At 37.4% G+C, this 18,401-nt stretch overlaps 1 protein-coding gene across 5 annotated transcripts in view; it reads left to right on the top strand.

Annotated features, from left to right (window-relative positions):
* Window positions 1-18,276, top strand: part of EMB2788 (ribosome 60S biogenesis amino-terminal protein) — a 47,055-nt gene extending 28,779 nt beyond the window's left edge. For 3 of the 5 annotated variants that reach the window (XM_088702918.2, XM_008810966.6, XM_088702916.2), the window contains 5 exons: window positions 525-683; window positions 5,967-6,320; window positions 11,553-11,985; window positions 14,054-14,144; window positions 17,863-18,276. In XM_088702918.2, coding sequence (XP_088559044.2) covers window positions 525-683; window positions 5,967-6,320; window positions 11,553-11,985; window positions 14,054-14,144; window positions 17,863-18,073 — 1,248 coding nt within the window. In that variant the 3' untranslated portion in view covers window positions 18,074-18,276. The remainder of the gene's footprint in view (window positions 1-524; window positions 684-5,966; window positions 6,321-11,552; window positions 11,986-14,053; window positions 14,145-17,862) is intronic. The other 2 variants (XM_088702917.2, XR_015968030.2) reach the window with 2 other exon arrangements.
* Window positions 18,277-18,401: the final 125 nt, after the last annotated feature.

Below are 18,401 nucleotides of genomic sequence, written 5' to 3'. Positions count from 1 at the left end.
GTGAGTGGATTTAGTTACTTTAGCAAGGAAGGGGAAGTGTGTGGAGTCTATTGTATGATAGTAAGAAGATGTGCTGCATTGGCTTTCATCTTGCAAAGAGAGAGGAGATGCATTTTATGATGTTAAATGTAGTTTGTGTTTGTGTAAAGTCTAAGGTGTCTATTTAGAAAGTTATGCAAACATTTTAACTTCTTTCCAGTTTATCAGTGAAGAAGTGAAAATTACTACCAAAAACAATGGAGAAAATTTCTACCTATCTTCTCTACTTTTTGCCTCTCATCTTAAATTACAGATCATTGTTTTTGTGGAATGAGTTTATCATGTATTTTTGTTTAAAACTTTATATAATGTGTAACTTTAGGGGATTAATGAAACCATAATTAATGGTTATTTATGGATATCTTGAGTAGAATTTGTTTTCTTGTACTCGCCTCAATGATTCCTTTTTTTTAGTTCCTTAGAACTTGAAGTCACCGATTAATCTATTTGAAACAGTTATTGATGAGGTTTAACTTATGATGCAGATAATAAAGAAATCTGTTAAACTGCCTATGCTAGTTCATTATTTAGTGAAGGAATGTGGTTTACTTCCCTGGTTATCCACTGTTCTGTTGTTCTATGGTGAGAGGCTAGGTGGAGATCACAAAGAATCTTCTTTAAGAGCTATGGAGTTGGTTTTAAAGGTAAATTTACTTTTATGTGGTCAATCAATTTAAATGAAACTAAATCTACAAACAATTTTTTAAGGAATTTTGTATTGCTTTTCCTTGTTGCACCTTCATTGTGGCACATTGTTTCAATTGTTCCCAGTTCCTTGCAGTCATTTATTAAATTGACAATTGTAAAGTAGAATTCTAGAAGACTATGTCATGAGTAGTTTCATGTATGTTACTGGTCTTAAATTTTGTGATGGATCATCTTACACTAAGGGTTAAAATCAAGGAATGTTGTACCACCCCGAACTGCCTGGTTTGGGGCGTACTAAGTCATAATGGGGGCGGACTATCATGGTTAACCAGGGCATACTAAGTCGTAATGGGGGCGGACTAGCATGGTTTTGCCCCTCAGTTTGAGAAACCGATGAGGGAGGAAGAGAGGGAGAAGGAAAGAAAGGAAAAGAGAGGGAGGGAGGGAGAGGGAGAGGGAGAGAGAGAGGCCAAGAGGAGAGAGGGGGCTTTTGAGCTCCCATCTCCTCTGGCGCATGAGAAGTTTTCTCTTTTGAGCTCCCATCTCCTCTGGCGCATGAGAAGTTTTCTCTTTTGAGCTCCCATCTCCTCTGGCGCACGAGAAGTTTTCTCCCCCTCCCTCTCCCTCTCTCTCCCTCCCTTCCTCTCCCTCTCCCTTTCTCCTCTTTTCCTCTTTTCTCCCTCTTCCCATCCCTCGTATGGGCCCAGAATGGAACGATACGGTACCGTAACAAACCGTACTGCCAGGTAATTGGTATTGTTCTCGGTATTGGCACAACAAACCTCGGTCAAAAGTATGCGAGTAAAAGATCAACACTATAGGTTGCTAAACCTCAACATGCATTGCTGAGAAAAGACATGGAATATTGTTATTGAAATAATCATACTGTACAAGCTTCATAGATATTGCAATAACAACTCAAATAGATTTTAGTTTTGCCTTTGGAGAGGTCTCAAAGTAGTCTAATCATTAAGTCTGGGCATAGCCATAGCTACAAGCCGAGCTTTGCTTTGTAAACCATCATGTTTTTATTTAGTTGTGCGCACCTAATGACATCCAATTGTTCATTGTCCTTTAGGAAAAGATGCTAATACCATGTTGTGTTTTTGTGCAGTGCTTCCATTTTATCTATCGTAGCTTCTTTCAAGTTAGGATGTTAGAGAACTTCTTGAAAATTCTTAGTAGTAGATATGGAAGAGATTGCAGGAGCAAGACTTGCAAATAGGATAGAATCAAATAGATAAATTTACCAAAGGTATGAGAGGTACAGGTTATTTTTGGTTTTCAAGGAGCAATGGGTAAATCAATATCATGGGCAAGAGTAGATTTAGAATTGAAACCTATACCTCAGCCTTCAACTAGGTTGGTCATTTGATTGAAAATTGTCTTAGGATGTCATATTCTTCTTCCTCTTGGTTTAAACAACTATTGAAGGGGACTCCTTGACTTGAGATATGCTAGATAGCTCATATATAGGTAAAGGAAGTATAGGATGAGAAACTGCAGCTTTGCTAATGATTTCATGAATATCTTCCATAGTGTGACCTTCTGAGAATAATATGAAATAACTTCATTGATGGTAACAATTAAACAGATATGCCTTATAGGTGTTACCATTTATGAGAGATAGGATCATGACACTTACATCCTTTTTGTGAACATGAATATCCTTGAAAAATACACTTAAAGGATCTAGGGTGTAACTTTTCCTTGTATGAACTAAGATCATGCATGAAACAAACACAATCAAAGACAGAATTACTGGAAAGCTAGGTTTTTGAGGGAAGAACACTTGAATGGGACTATTATTACCCAACAAAGATGAAGGGGCCCTATTAATTAAATAACATGTAGTTAACACTTAACATTGTGTTACTCTAATAAGATTTGGAATGGTTCTTTCAAATAAAAGAGCATGAGATACCTTCAAAAAATGTTGGTTTTTCTTTTAGCAACTCTATTATGTTGAGGTGTGTAAATACAAGATGTTTGCAAAAGAATTCCTTGCTCCTGAGGGTAAGATAAAAACTCATTAAGCATGTATTCTCCTTCATTATTAGTTCTTAAAATTTTATTGTTGATGTTGGACTAATTTAGAATTTCTTTTTGAATGTTTTGGACATAAAGTACACCGTCATCTTTTCTTTTAGGAGATAAAGCCATGTCATTTGCGAGTAATTGTCAATGAACGTAACAAATAAGTAAATCCATCCAAAAATGAAGTATTAGAAATCCAAACATCATTACATACAAGAGTAAAAGGATTTTGATTATGTTTTAGTATATGGTGGAGAGGGTGAGCCTTGGCGTAATGGTAAGGTTGCTTCATTGTGACCGAGAGGTCATGGGTTTGAAGCATAGAACCAGCCTCTGCATATGGGGGTAAGGTTGCCTATATCTTACCCTCCCTAGAACCTGCAATGACGGGAGCCTTGTGTATTGGGCCGCCCTTTTTTTATTAGTACATGAAGGAAACATAGTTTAATGGTGATTAGCATACTCTCAAGACTTGTACAAGATTCCTTATGGACCAAGGTTTGCTGAATTGGTACCGGCAAAGTCTGTGAAATCGTCCCGAATCAGTAATGAACCGGGATGGTTTCACTATTGAAACCGAGATGCCTCACCGGAGGGGAAGGAGAAGAGGAAAAGAGAGAGAGAGAGCGGGGGAGGGAGAGGGAGAGGAAGAGGAAGGAAGAGGGGCCGGTTGGGGCCGGCCGGCGGAGGTTGGGGTGACGTGGAGGCGGGGCTCTGGCTTCGGGCCCTTTTTATTTTTGCCTTTTTTTTTAAGTTGAAGTCGGCTTGCCGACTTCATTTAAATAAAAAAAATTAAGTGAAGTCGGCAATGGGTTTGCCAACTTCAGCTTAAAAAAAGCAAAAATAAAAGGGCCCCCCTCCGGGCCCTTATTTCGAACGAAACAGGAGCTCGAAGGCGGAGCTCCGCCTCTGCGTCACCTTGGCCTCCGCCTCCGCGCGGAGGCTCCCCAGCCTCCGTTGGCCGGCCTCTCTCCTCTCTCTCTCCCTCCCTCCCTCCCCCGCTCTCCCTCTCTCTTTTCCTCTCGTTCTCCCTCTCCCCCAAGATGTGCCGGTATGGGCCTGGCATGGCACGACACGGGCTCGTACCGACTTGTCCCGCCGGATAACTAGTACAGTGTCCGGTACCGGTTCCGCCGTCCTTGAGTACTGGGTATTATATCGGCTAATGATCAGTCTGGTACGTTACTGGTGTGTACCATAATACCTGAGCTATGCCAAAATCAGGGGAGGGAGGGGAGAGGGAGGTGGGAAAAAAGAGAGAGGGGAGAGAAGTGAGTGAAAGAGAGAGAGTGTGGAGAGAGCGGAGAGGGTGAGACTGAGAGATTGATGTGTCTCGGTCATCGTTGGCGACAGCAGCGGTGACGAAACCAGAGCTGAGGTGAGCGAGGCAAGAGAGTAAAGGGCTTCCTCTAATGGAGAGGGAGAGAGGCGAAAGAGAGAATGGAGAGGGCGAGAGAGACTGAGAGAGAGGGATGCATACTAGGTCGTCGTTGTCATTGTTGGTGGTAGTGGCAGTGGCGGTGGCGGTGATCAAACTCCAATCGAGATGAGTGAGGATTTATAAAGCCCGAATCCAAATCAAATTGATGGATCATTCCGTCCCGATACCGACCGATTCAGTTTGGTATGCCCCAAATCGGATGGTTTAGGACCCTTTAGCGTACCTTGTTATGGACCATTACAAATAATATGACGCAAAACAAGAAATGATAGATGTCCTAAACGACAATGCCACCTAAATAAAGACTCTTTGTAGCTCAATAGAGTTGAAAGGTGAACTGCCATTAGGATCAAAAAGATATAGGCCTTCCTCATGTCATCAACTGATCATTGTCTTTGTATGGAGATCTTGAATTTCAAAATATTTAGGATAAAATGAAATAGCACAATTCAAGGACTTAGTGAATTCTTATAGATAACAAGTTTCATAGAAACTTAGGGACATCTAAACTGAGGAATAGGACCTAAACTTGTCCAAAAATAGGAGATAAGGTATCATTAGCAAAGGTAACATGTCACAAAATTAAGAGCACTGGTCATATGCCTATGAATCAATAATAGGGTGAACAATGAGATGCATGGTGAACAATAGATAATTAATTAACAAGGTCTTCAGATGAAAACTTCTTCAAATGAAATTGATTATACTTCTTAGAAAGGGGACCATATCACCTGAGAGAGATAGTATTGATGAATCATAATTGGAAGATACATGCTTAGTAGTAGAAGAAATGCTTGATTTATTCTTGTGTCATTAGTCCAAGCTGGCCCTCCAATCGCATCCCAGTAGCATTTCACACTGACTAGTGCATCACTTGGTACATTCACTGTGCTATCACTATGCCTCCTACATGACCATCACATCCATCTCAACCTCCTCCACGATGTCTGTGACCTGTATCTCAACCAGTAGAGACATGCAGATTTTTCAACCTTGTGCTGTGTAGCGGATGTGATAGATACCTACTGAAGACTAGTGTAGATGCAGTTCTAAGAAGGAAGCTCGCTGTCAGTCACGAACTTAACCTTCAGATGCTCACAATGAGAACCAAGTCTTGATAGAAACTTAGCAACTCCAAACTTCTGCTATCTTTGTTTTTCAATATCATTTGTGAGAGGTTGATACACATTTAACTCAATGTCCTGTCAATTGATTATGGTATTTACTTAATGACAAGGTTTCAAATATTGCTGGAACGGAATGGCACGAATGGTACTGTACCATTCTGGCATGTTTCCAGCAGCCCTACACAGCCCCACACCGTGTTAGTACATAATACTATATTGTTTCGGCAAAAAACTGGTACGAGGCTGGTGCTGAAATTTGAAACCTTGCTTAGTGATTTGTTTCCCTGCTTAGTTTCTCATATTTCTTTTGCTGAGTCACAAAACATTGAATTATTATTAATACTAGGGTCCATATTGTTCCATAGCTCGGCCATAACTTGTCAATTTTCTTTATATCATTCTTTCATTCTATCATTGCTTGATGAGGATTTTCAATGAGATTATCATGTTACCCTTTCGTTTTCAAGAAAGCTTCTAAGGCTTTGGTCCATTGGTAATAGTTCTTTAGTTTCAGATAGCTTGATTGATGTCATTGTAAATAGTTGGAGGTTTATTAGACAAAAATAATGAGGTCAAATAATCTCTCTCTACTTCTATTCTTGTTCATTTGCTTTATTAATTTTCTTTTAACTTGATTTATTTTTATTTAAACTTTGTTTTTATGTTGGCTTTAGGTAATTAATGATGTGGTGTCCTGGAGAACAATCGCTGAGTGGCTGCAAGAGTGTGCTGTTGAGCAGCTGTCAGAATTTTCAACGCACTTATATGGAGTGTTTGTGAATGCTATCAAGTTGCTGAAAGAAAATGTTTCATTAGTAAACTCTATGTTACATGTGTTAGGATCAACACTCAGGTTATCACAAAAAAGGAAGATATTCCAGCCACATTTTACCCTATCGCTCAAGGGCTTATTTCAACTGTACCAAGCCATCTATAGTGAATTCAATAACATGGAGTTTAATCTTACCATTGAACTTGCGATAGATACCATCCTCATGAGCACACCTGTTCCTGTTGTATCTCACATGGTAACTACCTCTACTTCATATACCCTGACTCTGAACTATATGCTTTCATAGATTAGATGCTCTCAATCAGCTTTTTTTTGTATGGCTTGTTTCAAAACAATTTAAATAATTTGTTAATGGACTAGTGAAATTTGGTATGCTTAGTTATGCGGACTAAGAAATTCCAATGACTTTACCATTCTGCTAGAGTTTTTGAACTTACTAGGCCCTTAATACGAATTGAATTATATGAACTGAATGCTGGGCCTTAGGTAGCAAAAATCTTCCATTTATGGTGGCACACCCACTCTAGAATCTCCTTGGAAATTCATCCACGTACCTGCTTTCTTTGTTTTTTTGTTGTAATTTTTATTTTTTAAAGATACCTGCTTCCCCATATTTGCTTTCAGTAATTAAGTGCTGGGTAATAAAGGTGCAGGTACAATTTAAGGGTTCACGAAGGCATGTAGCCTAGATTTGAAAGTTGGAGTAATACAAACTCAAGAAATTAAGATACACTGAAGGAAGATCTAGTCAAAATAAAGCTTAATGATACATTGAAGTGATACTAAAGAAATTAAGATACACTGAAGTAGGATTTAGTCAAGATAAAGCTTAATGATGTTTGGTAAGACAGTAGTATCATAATCATAATCATCAAGCGTTTCCAATCTCGATCCTTATTTGCCGGGTATTCCTATTTAGGGCCATGTCTGATGATAGCTGGCAAGGACTGAATCCTTTTTATCAAAACCCTCAAGGTTCTACAATTAGGCCTGCAATGAATCATTAGATGATAATCTGCTCTTACCATTTAGCTAGTCAACTAAAATGACCTCTTAAACCTTTTGTATTATCAACTTCAAATTCCTGTTGGATGAACAGGACTGACTGGGTCATCATCACTGCCAAGAAAGTACGACCCTTTCCTTTGTATCTTCATACTATTGTCGGTAGAAGAATTTTCAGATGGTTCTTTCTTGATTTAGACATTATTCTCTTATGGTTTCTTCTTTGGATTTTGTATTGCTGAAAGTTAAAAGTATTCTTGTTGGGGGAGTTGAAAGTGAGGCAACTCATTTGATTACACTTGGGGACAACTATAAGTCTTCAGACCCTTAAAAAACCGTTAAGTTGCCCTTGGCTGGATCACAAGGTGACTGATTCTGCTTGCATAATAGCCAACTTGAGTTGGTAAGGGATTGATGATTTGATGTGAGGATGTCAGGCAGCTTGGCTTGATGAGCTTGATCTTGGGTCTCAAGATTAGCGATCAAAATTTCTCGGTGGATATCTAGGCTCAATCCAACACATTCCCTCCAAATCTTCTGGAGTCATAAAATTCACGGTGTTGCATATAGTCAAATCTTTGAACTTGTTGGTGTACTTATAGCCATTCAAGGTGCCCTGCCTCATAATAGAAGGAAATATTGTTTGCTTAAGCTATCTAATAGCTCTAGTCTTTAATCTTGTTTAATAACAGAATCCTTTGAGCTAATAAAACTTGGATTGCTGTTTACTCCTAGTAAAACTAAAAATTGACCAATCTTTTTAAATGAATAGGGACTTGTGATCAAATGAAATAGGAAAGAAAATAACAAGAAACTGTGATTGAATTTTCTAGGATGCAAGCAGTAATCAGATGCCTGAGCATTGGTGCCAAATCCTTTGATGTCCATTATTTGGTTTCCTTATTAGACTTGGGCCTTCCTGGGTGCTAGTTTCTTCAAGACTAGGATATATCACGGGGATGAGATGAGTATCATTGTGAGTGTAGTAAAGATGTGCTTGGATACTACTAGTGGTCAAACTAGGGTGCATGTTTTTGTTTAAAAACATACTTAGAATTGATAGAAGATAAAATAATCTCAATGAGAAATTTTGAATTGGATTTTTTTTAAAAAATGTTAGTTTTTGATACTACTGAATGATGAAAAATGAATTTGTGAAGCTAACCCTAGAGAGATAAGTCCTGTATTTGTGGTTATGCCATTGCAAATTCTTAATAAATTATTTCTTCAGAGTAGATGATTGATGGCCTACAAAGATGCTAACATGTTTATTAGTCTGAAACACCTCAAGAAGGCTGACTCTTGGGCATCTCAGCTGGAAGGGTCGAGGAAAATAGGTTGATTTCTCAACATGGCAAGAAAAAACTCGTCTTTTTCTGTGCAAGAGTGTGAATCTAGGTTCAGTTTAGTTGCAGTTAACTTTTAAAGGAATGCTAGATTCTACAAAAGATGAACCAAGTTATTGTGTTTGCACCACTTTTATGGGTAGGCATCATTACAGAGAGGTGGTCAGGAAGGCTGCTTTTTTGAGGTTGAATTAAGGGTTTAAATCCCAATATCATTCTCCGCATACAGTCTAGTCCTAGTCCATACTGTACCTGGATGCAACCATCCTGGCTTTCGGAAACAGTTTGGCATCTCAGTATGTGTGCTAGAGTTACTCATGTAGGTTAACATGCTGACATGTGTTGAGGTAATGACATGTAACACTAGCTTCTCGTATTTAATGCCGTATTTAATCCTCTTTGCTTTTGATAAGAGTGTGAGTGTCTCTAGCTACCGGCTGAGAACACAATCCTATTTGGTTATGAGGGGGGTAAAGAGAACTAGCAGCTTCATCCCGTTAACATTTTATCCATGCTCAAGGACTTCGGATTTAAGATATTAACTGTTCTTATCTTTTGATAAAAAAGCATACTTATCCTTCATTACATAATCAGCTTTTAAAGTATCAATCAGATTATACTTAGCTGTTATAATAAAAAAATAGAAATAGTAAAAATATATTCTGTATTTTAATCAAATTATTATTCATCAAATAAATTTCAGTTAGCATGTAAATTTGAATCTAAAAAATATTATTTTACTTACAAAAAATATCGGATAATGACTATTTATCTTATTATGTGACATGTTTTGTAGCAAAGTAAAATTTCAATTATTAAAATATTTGCAAAGAATTTACATTCATTGCATAAAAAATAACTCTAGAAAAGTTATTTGTTATGTTTAATAATAGTTACTATTTCCATTATTATCAATAAATGAGGAAAGTTCTTTTTTGAAAAATTTAAAACTAATAATAATTTTTTGTTGAGAAAGTTTCTCGTTTAAATTTTTGGTTTTATTTAAATATTAGGTTCTACTATTTTATGAATAGTTTGTATTGTATGCGATGGTGGCAAGGCCTTTTGGATAAAAACAGAAGAGAAGGACAACTCATTCAAGGTTTTTGCAGTTAAATAAATATAAATGTACTTTTTTGACAAATAAAAGTATTATAGTAAGTTTTTGTGTTAAGTTAGAACACAATGAGAATGATTGGATAAGCTTATGATGAAACCTATTAACAAGATGGAACACCACTCAACTGATGGCCCAATTTGTTTGACGAGGAAATACAATGGTGTTAATATTTGGGGAGCGAGTGCCATGTGTCGATATCACAGCACTTGTATACAAAACCTACACGTACAAGTAATTGTAGCACTCTTCTGTTGGTATAGTGCTGTATGCTTTTTTATTGTTTTTATTTTTTTAAAACTTTATTTTAAATATTTAACTGTTTTAAGGTCTTTAAACATGGATTTCAATTCAATTTTGAGTTCGTTCTCCTCTCTTTTCCTCTCTCTTTCTCTTTCTCGCTTTAAGCCTGAGCCTCACCTGTGAATGAAGACAATAGAAAAGAGAGAAGCAGGAGGGAATGTTTCTCTCTTTGTTTTTTCAAAACAAAGGGACCTAGCTTGTACTGACTGAATTGGTGTAGTTATCAGCCTATCCCAACCGGCTTCGGTGGAGGTGGGACATCCCAGTTCTCACTGAACCCAGTGGCTGCACCCAGCCCTCAGACCTCTTGTGGAATTGTATGGGACTGGTGGGATGGGTTGAATATCTCGTGATGAACAATTCATCAGGGGTCTTTAGAGAAGAGAATGTGCAGGGAAATGATACCTCACAAACTGGCTACCCTGTAGGCAGGGCATAGAAAAGACAATGGCATAAAATTGATTCCTTGGACCTGACCTTGGTCTTATTATGATGCATTTTTGATACTTTGAGATGTATCTAACCTACATTATTCTTCATAGCCAAAAATATATGTATGTAAATATCCTAGATTTTTTTTCTCAATTCGGTGTTTTCATGTTATTTGTTATTACTGGATTTGGGTGGTGCTATTTCATAGTGCTTCCTGCTTATCATGATATTATATTCTGAATTGCTATTGGAATATTATTTAGGCCCCGTTGGGAGAGCTGTTGGCAGTAGAGCTTTTGAAAGTAGAGCTGTTGGAAGTAGAGCTTTTATAAAAGTTGTTTGCTGTTTGGTAACTACATTTCTAAAGTGCTGCGATACTTTAACATGTGTTTGGTAAACAAATTGAGAAAGTACTTTTGTATGACAAAATTACTATAAAGGACATTGCATAGTATTATACAACAGAGCATAATAAAATATAACATATATTAATACATAAATATATGATATAGTATAATATTATTGTAATGTAATATAATATTATTATAATATAGTAATATAACATTGTATACTATAGCATAATAATTTAATATAATATTAAATTATTTAACATAACATATCAATGTATTATGATATAACGTAATATAATATTATATTTATAGTATAATACAATAATAAAGGTACAAAATATTATAATTATTAGCGTACATTAATTTTTCATAATATAACATAATATTAAATTATTTAACATAACATATTAATATATTATGATATAATGTAATATAATATTATATTTATAGTATAATACAATAATAGGAAACAAGAATACCTGTTCTTGCACGGAAGGGAGTCTAATCCATAGCTAGGATTTTGTGTTAGGGCTCCAGCAGATTTTTAGGTTTATAAAGGGACAAAGTATGTAATTATTATATTTTATTATGGAAATTTTGGTCAAAAAAACAGCTTTCCGACAAAGCTCAAAATAGCTTTTTCGGAAAGCTCCAAAATGGAGCTTCTCTCAAAAAGCTATTTTTAGCTTTCTGGAAAACTTAAAACAGCTTTCCGAAATTTTTATCAAACATCCTTTTTCATCCAAAAGTGCTTTTGGAGGGCCAGAAAGTGCTTTTGGGCCCTCCAAAAGCTCCCCCAAACGGGGCCTTAGTATTTTATATTCTGTCATTATTCTTTCATGTAACACAATTTATATACAACCATGCATACACATACTACAATTTTGAGTTTGCTGTCAATGTGGCCATCACAGGATAGGGCAAGATTATCAAAACTTCTCATGTGGGCAATTTCATCTGTTTTGAGATCATTCTCTGATCAGAGTTATCTGACCAAGGAACCGGACCCTGATATGCTAATTTCATATGAGGATCATGGAGAAGAATCTCGAATTTCAAAGCTATTACGATGGGCAACAGCTTCACTAATCCTAGGAAGCATTTCAAACAAAGCTTCTGCAATGAAGACACATGTTTCTTTGGGATCAAGCTGCAAAACTCTGCAGTGTCTACTGGAAGATGTAATCAAAGAAGGTGAAAATGAACAAAATAATTCTCATGCTAATGAGGCATTAGCTATTGTAATACTGTACCTCCAACAGCTTCTCGGAAGAAACTCTAGTGGTCTTTCCTCCGTCATACTAGCATTATGTTTGCTACTTTTCCCGAATGCGTCTAACATAGCAGGTACATGCTTTGCTTGTTCCTCATGGTTTCTATATTTTCTTTTTTCTTACTCTCCTAATATGATTAACCTAGAAAAAAGAATTACTGGAAATTGGTTTAATCATACACCATGGGCATAATGGGACAATGGATCTGAAGCTCTATTTTAGCATTAGGAGGCACCATGAAAGTGGAAGACCTTGCCTACGAACTGAAGCCTTGACCCATCCCTTTCTCTAATGATGCAAGGATTTAGATCTCCCTAGGCCATGTGAACCTGCCTTGGTGAACCAGCTAAATTCGTCTATGTCCATGTGCTTTAGCTCTACATGAGTGCTTATCTAAGCTATCACAATAATCTTCACTAGAAACATCACTACCGTCATCATTATCATCTTATTCTTGTGTTGGCATATTTGTCAACTTCTTAATCATTTGATTCTATGTGATTACTTTTTCCCTTTTCTTCCCATTACTTTTCTTAGGATCTTCTTCACTTAAGCAAGAACCAAACAATATGGTACAACATCTACAACTATGTCCACCTAATGTTGCTTCAAATGAGACATCTTGCCACTCATCTCCTTTTCGTAGTGTATATACCTGAACATGGATCGTTGCCTACCATCCTACAATGCTACCATGCATTATCTACTATTGAAGCAAGTGCTCTTTCGAATGGTGCTATGAGACTGTAATAAAAAAACATAAATTTCCAGTCCTGCACTATACAAAATAATCTGTCAAAACATGCAATGGCTACACAAGTTTTAAACTAAAAGTTAGCAAACAAATGTTTTTATTAGTTTGATGCGTTCATCTTGTTAGGTCATCTGTTAACATTGACATGCATCTATCATTTCGTAAGATGCCCTTTTTATGCTTTGAAAAACCAAATTTATATAGTTAAAATGTCAATTAATGTGTTGCTCCAATTTAGGTGTTCCATTATTTAGATAGATACCCTTAATATATATTCCAATTCTATTATTTTGCAATAAATGTTAATGTTTATAATCTTGAAAGACTTTTAAATGGAGTGAAGTTATTTTGTATTTATGTGGGCCCAAGGGTTGTCTTTGATATGCCAATCGTATGACATGCTTTAGTTATATCAGCAAGGTCGGCTGAGTTGTCTGGTTTGGGGCGTCTCGAGTTGTACTGGCGGCGGATTGGGATGGCTCCGACAAAGAAACCGGAACGCCGTTGCTGGAGGAGAAAGAGAAGGAAAGAGAAGAAAAGAGAGAGCGAGCGGGGGAGGGAGGGAGAGGGAGGGAAGCCGGCGGAGGATGCGATCGGATCCCTGTTTCGAACGAAATAGGGGTCTGGCCGCGGCCTCCGCCACCTGGACCAGCGCCGACCCCCGCTGGCCTCCGCCGGCCTCCGCCGGCCATCCGTCGGCCTTCTTCCCTCTCCTTTTCCCTCCACCTGCTTGCTCTCTCTTTTTCTCTCTCCCACGGTCTCCTATGTCGGTATAAGTCTAGCATGGTACGACACGGGCTCATACCGACTCGTGCCGCCGAGCAACTGGTACGATGCCTGTTACCGGCCTAGCAAACCCTGTATATCAGTAATAAGTTTTAGGTTTTCTCAGTCTGAAATTAACAATATTGAATCTTGAAATTTGGCCAGATTTTTTTAGTTAGTATGTGGAACAGAATACATATATCACATTCTCATCATAGAAAATATAGAGCAAAGTACTATTTCCTACATTGCAATGCAACAATTGGGTATCTTCTTTTTTTTCCTAACAAGGAAGCTGGAAGATAAATTACACATTTTGGAATGAACTTTGCTTAGATACTGCAGATTTGACATAAAGTATGCATCATGCAGAAGATTTGTAATTTATATTAAGGCTAATAATTTGATCGAAAAACAAAAATTGTTTGTTTAGAAAAGCTCTTACTAGGTTGGGTACAATTTTGTCTTGTTTTCAAGCTTTAATCTGCCCTCAGTTGCTATTTATAGAGGCCCATACCTATTTAAGATGAATATCACAGGATCTCTAAATAATCATAAAATTGCCCTTTTGTCATTTTTAAAAGATGTGATGAGTTTGACAGGACTCTGTATGTTGCTGCAGACAAGGAATATTTGGATGTGAATCGTGGTCAAATAGCATTGCTTTGCTCGAAGATACGTTGCCCTGTTGAAGCTAATCCTTCTTGGAGATGGTATATAAGCTCGCTACTTGTACTGCTTTATTTTCCTACAAGCAAGTTGATGTTCTAAGAATGTTTAATCATGACTAACTAGACAGCCTGCCAATCCAAATCCTATAACTGTCCTATTTTCCATGTTTGCTTTGCTTTAGGTACAGAGTCACATGCAACTCCTGCTTTGAAAAGCAAGCCTTAATGCTCACAATTGAACCATGACCAAAATAATTGCAGGTTGATTGGCAACTATTGAGGGCAACAAGGGGGGTGTTCTTTAGCATTACACAAGTGATAGAGTTACTGTAACTAGAGCTCGTATCAAGCTCTATGCATCTTAAATTACCTGTTGTGCCATTGCTTGGTGTAATGGTAAAAGGCTTGGGCTAACAGAATGGCATGGTTTGAGTGTTGGGGATCCACTTTGTACAAAATAAATATCAAAGCTTAGGTTTGTCCTCGGTTCACCCCTCTTAGGATTTAGGATTGTTGAGAGTAAGATTTGCTGAACCATTATAGGACTGCATACCGGTATCATATTGTACTGAATCATACCAGTACATCAAAAATATATTTTTTATTTTAAAAGGTTTTAAGCTTGCTTTATTTAGTTTTGGGTAAAAATAGGTTTTTATAAATTCGTTTTTGATGTTTAAATATGATATACTTTAACTTTTTATGCTACATTCTTAAAGAATGGTGTGATAATATACATAGTAAATTAACTTTGTATAATATCGAAACTGTGAAATACTCATATTAGGAATTGGAAATGCAACATACATGCATTTTCAGTTCCAAGTCGAGTGTTGATGTCCCTCGTACACATATAGGTCACGTTTTTTATCGGGTCCTGGGACTTGACTCTAGACTTGGTGTTGTGTCCACCTAGGATCTTGATAGTCATGTTGGTGCTGCTACTCTGTTGGGTTTAGTGGTAGAAATCCAAAAAAGGACCAACATCTGATCCTTGGTTTGGCTAAGGTTGGGGAGGATGATACTCGAACATGAAAGACTTAGAGAGCATATATCCATATGTGTCATAACCCGGCACTGGAGGATGTGATCCAATACAGGATGAAGACTTTGAGCACATGAAGATACTGATATGTCCAAGATTTCCACTTGAAGCACCACCTCATCAGTCTGATCGATACCATGTCCACCATCTCTAGGTCCCCTCTTCTTGTATGCTATGATGTCCTCCCTATGCGTAGGCCTAGGCCTGTGGTCCCTATCCTACATCATCCTCTCTAGGCCTAGGCATAGGCTTGTGGTCCCTATCCTATGCCACATACTCAAATTGGGACTCACCAGTGAATGGAGTAAGCAAAGGGAATCGTGTGCCACCTTCTCCCTATCCATTGCCTCCATTTTGATCATTGAACTCATCATCCTTCGAGGCATTGCTATCATTGCTTGTATCACGAGATGACCTTGGCAATCTATCATTGGACCTGGAGTCACTATGAACTCGCTCCTTATCCGCTCTATCCAATGGATTTGCTTTCTTTCCTTTTTTTGCTTGGTTTGAGTGGGTTTCCTGGCCTCTTACCTTTGCTTGATCGACCTTGCTGACTCTTCTAGTTAGTTTGAATAGGCAGATTGCCATAACTGATTTTGTCTCTTTGATTGGTTCTGTCTCATTGGCTAGTCTTGCTGCTTTGGCTAGCCCTACTGTTGTGGTGACCTCTTTTGAACATCTCTTCTTTAATCTCTGACCGGAGGTCTCTGACTCTGTATCAGATTGTTAACCTGATTGTCTTCTCCTTGAACTTTGTAGTGGACGTTGCTGCTAGACATCGGTTGGTCGTGGCATGTGTCAATTCTCCTAGTTCTTTACATTCACCCTGCTTTGCTCGGCTATGAGACTGCATTGCCTAGGGGGTGATCTTGGCTTATTAAGCTCTGGCTAGTTTTGATGGCTTTCGAGCCAACTTGTCATAAGATCCTCCTTGTCATATACAAAGTCATTGTAGAGAGGGTCCCGATACTTTAGATTGACTTCCTACCAAAGGCATTTCAATCAACCGTAGGTTGTGGTGCTACAAACCAAGGATATAGTCTCTTCCGAGTCATTTGGTTTCTCTGTTTGCTATGGATTAATGCAAAGGTCGATGGGTTGTGCTTGCACCAACTGTCTACGATTTGCTACACATTATGAAATCATGCCAAAATACAAAATTTTAACATGACCTCTTATATTTTTCAATTTTTGCTGATTGATGGAATATAACAGAAAAGATAAAGGAAGAGGGAAATACCTAGATTGGACCTCCTGCCCTTCTACTTTCTCCTTCTCTCTTCCTCTCTTTCTTCTTTCGTCTCTCTTACCTTGAAATAGAGGGAGAGAAGTGTGTCATGCCCTTTCTTCCCCACCCCGCAACAATTATTAAGGCACCAAATCAATATGGGGCCCTTACTAGTTTGAATTGCTCAGAACCAAGCAGTTTGGCCTGGTAGTGATCGGTTCAAACCTGTTCAGGCCAAAATACCATACAAAGACAATGAATCGTCTCTGTTCATGGTTGGTATGATAAAATAACAACCAAACTGATTGGTTCAATACAACATTGTACACCATCGCTAGGACCATGATTGGTTTATGGCCTTTTTTTGTCAATGAAATCAGCCTATAACCTTACATTACCATCTTTGCAGTCAGTGTGACCCGCCAATCAGCATCTTGTCATATAGTTGACAATTGGGCTAGTGGTAATCATTTCTTGATAGTATATAAATTGATTGCTCAAGATATATTTCTATGACAATAGTTGACTACTACAGATTGAATAATTAAGCATAAATAAATTCCTAAGTAGAATTAAGCTAATACAGAGAAGAATGATATAATTTATTGTATTCAGTATAAAAGTTAAATAAAATGCATATTGTTAAACTGACATAATATCAGAAATTTTTGTCATTTGACTATAAGATAATTTTATGATATTTACAGCTTTGTGTCCATCGATGATGATTAAGTAGTGTCAAAGAGTCTTATTTTAATATATGAAATTTTAGTCTGCTACTTCACATAATGATTTATAACATTATTGTTGGATATAACTTTTTTTATTGCATCCATGAAATTCTAAATTTAAATATAAACTATTTTCAGTCTTAGACTACAGACAAATAATACCTCATTTCTATCAGTATATTTATTTGCTCTTTTTTAGATAATATGATTTTGAAAAAAATGATTTTTACAAGAATAACTTACGTAAAATTATTTTTAATATATTTTATACTCTTTGGCCGATATACTAACATCTATAACAGATGTAGGGACTGTTTGCATGTCCGAACTGTTTGTCTGTGGATTATTTGTTCAAATGGAAGTTCCAGCTTGAATAGGGTAGGGAAAGTGGGAGTTTAAAGTTCCAGCTTGAATAACCTTGTAAATTCTTGACTTCGATTCTCATCTCTGGACAACGAATTCAAGCATCCAAATGACCTTCTAATTAGTAAATATCCCAATATGTCAACGGCTTAAAAGATTGAGATAACGAAAGATTCTTGTTCTTATCATGTTGACAAAGCTAAACCAATTCTTGGTAAACCCTTGTTATGATCCAACATGCATGGTCCTCTCATGATCAAACTGCTTGGTTTGATAACTGGAAAAGTGATTTAGACTCCTGCAGTTAGTGGATGTTGACCGAAGTTTCTTATGTCCCTCAAGGTTGTCTCTATAGCTTATTAACATGCGACTGCACTCTTCCATTCACAGGTCATTTTATCAACCATGGAAGGACCTCTCGTCTGAGCAATCTGAGATGGAGCAGATGGAAGAAGAGCAGGCCTGTCAGAGCCTTCTGATTTTGTTTTCAAATGCTCTTGGAGGGAGGCCATTTTGTTTACCAGTTCTCTCGCCTAAAGATGTTGAACAGTCTGGCTTGTTTGAGTGGGAGAAGGAAACATTTCTTGGAAGCAGAACTTAGCAGCAGGTTGAAAGCAAACACACACAAGGTTTTATGATCTTCGATGTTTGTAGCATTATGATTTTTGGTCATATTCTTTGTATCATTTAATTGTATTGATGCTGTATTTTTTATGTAAATATTATGAACCACAGCTAGCTGGTCCTTCAGCCTGTGACAATTCAGTCTGATTGCACCAAAGAAAAGAAACATTACTTCTGGTCTTCTGGGTGTCTACATGCAGCCAGTGTTTAAATGAGACCTCACTTGAGCTGGAATGAGCAGTTTGCTAATTGTGCGAGCTGTAGATAAAGTAGATACCTGTTCAAAGCAAACATTTTTGCATCTA

This window comes from Phoenix dactylifera, chromosome 8 (assembly GCF_051530095.1).
Source record: "Phoenix dactylifera cultivar Ajwa chromosome 8, Ajwa_hap1_PhDact_Kaust_v1.1, whole genome shotgun sequence".
NCBI classification, from domain to species: domain Eukaryota; kingdom Viridiplantae; phylum Streptophyta; class Magnoliopsida; order Arecales; family Arecaceae; genus Phoenix; species Phoenix dactylifera.
This window is presented reverse-complemented; position numbering and strand designations above follow the sequence as displayed.